The 3,729-nt window shown below is 54.6% G+C and overlaps 1 protein-coding gene and 1 long non-coding RNA gene across 2 annotated transcripts; one reads left to right on the forward strand and one right to left on the reverse strand.

Annotated features, from left to right (window-relative positions):
- The first annotated feature begins 14 nt into the window (after window positions 1-14).
- Window positions 15-1,518, forward strand: LOC125617402. The gene is made up of 2 exons (XR_007348383.1): window positions 15-172; window positions 507-1,518. It is a non-coding gene; the product is annotated as an uncharacterized LOC125617402 (long non-coding RNA).
- Window positions 1,519-1,824: 306 nt separating this feature from the next.
- On the reverse strand, window positions 1,825-3,720 carry Zbtb12 (zinc finger and BTB domain containing 12). Its single transcript, XM_015487465.2, has one exon. The coding sequence runs from the start codon at window positions 3,478-3,480 to the stop codon at window positions 2,101-2,103; it is 1,380 nt and encodes a 459-aa protein (XP_015342951.1). The 5' UTR covers window positions 3,481-3,720; the 3' UTR covers window positions 1,825-2,100.
- Window positions 3,721-3,729: the final 9 nt, after the last annotated feature.

The raw sequence follows: 3,729 nt of genomic DNA on the forward strand, positions 1-3,729 counted from the left end.
GCGCGGCCGCCCCGGGTCACGTGGGCGAGGAGGAGGCTTAAAGGAGCCGCTACGAGCATTCTAGCCATTTTCCCCTGAGAGCGGCCTCGGAGATGGCAGTGGCTGTCCTAAACTGGGGACTGCGGTTCTGAATTCCTGTCTTTCCCAGCCTCAGCTCTGCAGAGAACTAAGGGTGAGGCAAGTCTGGATCCAGGTGTGGCTTCTCTATCCTCACTTGGTTTTAAAAGCAGAGTGTCTGTCCCTCCTGGCTTTCGGAAGCTGGCTTTCTGATTCTCTTGTGCTTCTCCTGACTCTGATTGCTTTTCTGTATTTTCTAGTTTCTGGGCGACCAGATAGAAGGCTCGGCCTCATTTGGTCCTCGCCTGTCTATCGAGCAAGAAGGGAGCGTTAGGGACATGCGGAGGACACCTATACTATTGGCTGGCTCTAGCAGGCTGCTTCATGCCCCTTGGAGCGGCGTTCCCTTTTGAAAACCTGGGGCTAAATGTCTCTTCTGCTTATGCCAGGCGTGTTCCGCCACCATATGCGCTAGAGATCCAGGTAAACCCGGCGGCCCGAGTGAGTGACTACTGTAAGTAATCATTTTTCCTAAAGAATAGAGGCACTCCGTGGGTCGTAGCTTAACTGACAGTTTATGTATGAATGGCACACACCAAGATACACAACTCTGATTTAGAGTGCCATCCCGGAAGGTATTACATCTTAGTCAAAGTTTGGAAATAAATGTATGGTTTCAAACAGTATTTGACACAGGCAGGTTGTTAAGGTATGGGGTACCTGAGGCCAATTCCAGGCCTTCTGGGAACTGTAGTTCTCTGGTTAAGAACTTTCCAGAGCTTTCTGGGAAATGTAGTTTCCCCCACACCCTATGCAAGTTCAGTGGGTTTTTAGTTTTCCCCAAGACATGAACCATTTCCCCCAGACAAAAATGCCAAAACACAGATGTGTATTTGCAATTTCAGTGGGTATAGCCACCTGCAGCCCATTCTTGGTACTGATACCAAATCCAGCAGGTCGGGGAACAACTTGTGTATCACTACAGATGACAGTCACTTGTGCTATGAGGTATCTGGCTATAAGTTGAGGTTGCAGAACTGGAGGAGTGTATCTTTCTGGCCAGAGGTGCTCATTTGTCACATTCTGTGTCCTGTGTAAAACTGGGATCCTTTGGGCATGGGACCTGTGTGAATTTGTGACTTTTGGTTACTGAGCACACAACATTAAAGAGAGAGGCTGTCTAGGGTGGACAGTTATATACACGCAGTTGCCAGAGTATAAAGAAAAAAAAATTTATTTCGTGGAAAACAAAGCAGAAAAACTAAAACCCCAAACTTCAGAAAAAATCCTAAAAAATACGTTTTTTTCTTAAAAAATACTGTATAAGTCTCTACTCCTCTCCCTCCCCGCTAACAGCCCTCCTTGTGTCCTTTTCCTATGTGCCCTGCCCCCCACCCCCTCCACTATTCATTGTTCTTGCTATTGTACCCCCACTTCCCAATATCTACCCAGGATGCTCACCTTAGTTTTTTACCTGGCACCTTACTTTGTTCTTCAATTTTGGTGAGCCTTGTACCCACAGTCCCATTTCCCCAGCATGCAAGAACTGACTCCCCTGTTCCTTTTCTGGATTCAGTAACCGTTTCCCCTTACCACTCCCTCTCCCAAGATCTATTCTAAACAGGAGCAAGTAAATTGCCTCCTGCCAAATACCCTCCCAATTCCCACCCACCCACCCCTACCTCAACAAATGTTGGAACCTTCTCCTGGGCAGCCTTAGCCAGGAAAAAACATTTTCCAGTCTTTGCTTTTCCTTATTGTATAAGACCCTTCCCCTCCCTCCACATATCCATGCACCTCTACAAGAAGAAATCTTTCTTTGGGACCCTATATTCCCTTGGTCTTGTCAAAGAACCCTGTCCCCAGCTCCATCCTTTTCTTCTGCTGACAGGCAGGGTCTTCTTTCCAAGGAATCTCCTCCCTCCCTCCCTAGGGATGTGTCTGCCCCAGATTCCCCACCCCCCAATTCTCCTGGGCGTAAAACCCCTCTTCCCACCCAGCCCAGGGACCCCAGCCTCCTGGCCTCCACGCTGGCTCCACTAGTTAGCGGATGAGGACGTTGATCTCAGCCACGCTGGCCTCCAGCACGTTCTCCGCAGTGGTCTTGCCGTGCTGCTCCTTGAGGTGCCGCCTAATGGCAGGCTTGTGGGCAAAGCGCACATCGCAGTAGGAGCAGCGATAGGGCCGCGCTCCCGAGTGCAGATTGAGGTGGTCGTGCAGTGTAGACTTCTGTGTGAAGCATTTGCCGCAGATGCCGCATGAGTGCGACTTGACGCCACGGTGCACGTTCATGTGGCGGTTGAGGTTGCTGCTGTGGTTGAACTGCTTGCCGCAGCGCGGGCACATGAAGATGAAGTGCTGCGCACGCATGTGGAAGACCAGCTTCTCCACGCCCTGGAACACTTCTGGGCACTTGGTGCACTTGATGTTCTTCAAGGGGTTTCCACCTGAGAAACCCCCTGGCAAGGGACCCCGGCTGCCCCCTGCCCCAAGGCTGCCCCCCGCCCCCCGGGCAGCCATGGCCACCGCTGCCGCTTCCACTAGGCCCGAGGTGGCCCCCACACTGGCCCGGCCTCCTGGGATCAACAGCAGGCCCTCCCCTTCTGCGTCCTCCGACAGGCTGTAGCAGGCCTTCACCACACCTTGTGGTGGGGCTACAGTGCTGGGGGCCACGCTACTCTGGGCCAACTCCCCAAGGTGGCCGCTTACAGAGCTCCCAATACCCAGACCCCCTCCCAGGCCTCCAGGGGGTTTGAGCCGGTGCGCCACCTCGAGGGCAGACTCCACCTTGACGATGCAGATGTCTGACACGTCCTCATCTTCGTCCTCATCCTCCTCTTCGGCCTTCAGCTCCAGGTCTTCATCAAGAGGGAACTCCAGCTTCACTGGCCGCAGGAGCGGAGGGGGTAGAGGAGGTGGGGGCGGGGGCTTAGGGGCTGGCTTTGGGGTCCTGGCTGGAGGGAGGAGGGACTTGGTGGCACTGACACTGCTCACGAGGCTAGCCTCACTGACCCCATCCTCTTTAAGGCCTATTTTGGGCTCAATAAACTGGCTGAGGGCGTTCCGGCATTTCTCCACCACGTGCTCCATTTGTAGGTAGGAGGCAGCGGTTAGGTAGTTGACGATGTCCCTGACTGCGAACTCGAGGGCACCAGTGTAGCAGGAAAGGAGCAGATCGGCTACGATGCGTGCACTGTGCATCAACGAGACCTGCAGCTCAGAGCTGGGATTCAGTAAGAACTGGTCTCGTAGGAATGGCGAGCAGGCAGCCAGGATGACCTTGTGGCCACGGAACTTGAGGCTGTCGGCCACAATGGTCACGTCGCAGAACCGCTCCTCTGCGCGGAGCTGGTTCATATTCCGTAGTGTAGCAGCCTCGTGGCCCGGCAGCTGGAAGCGCAGGACTTCCACCCCAGAGGCCATTGTGGCAGGAGTGGGCAACCCTGGTTGGGAAGGAAACCGGTCAGAGACAAAGGTCTCTGGCTCTCCGAAGCCAGGGGTCCAGGCCTCTCGCTCCCATTCTTGCTCGGCACCCCCAGCATCCAATCTCCCAGTCTTCAAGCCTTTTCCTCAGTTTCCCCGAACCCCCGGGAGGCGCTGGCCCTGGGAGAGGAGGGAGGCGTGGTTCCTGGGGGCGGGGCAGCGGTCCACACCCCCCAGACCGGCGGCCCG

Source organism: Marmota marmota, unplaced genomic scaffold, assembly GCF_001458135.2.
Source record: "Marmota marmota marmota unplaced genomic scaffold, marMar, whole genome shotgun sequence".
In the NCBI taxonomy this organism is placed as follows: Eukaryota; Metazoa; Chordata; class Mammalia; order Rodentia; family Sciuridae; genus Marmota; species Marmota marmota.

What these genes read in the sequence shown, in the direction of transcription:
- Zbtb12 (XM_015487465.2), bottom strand. Translation starts at nt 3,480, where the DNA reads ATGGCCTCTGGGGTGGAAGTCCTGCGCTTCCAGCTGCCGGGCCACGAG.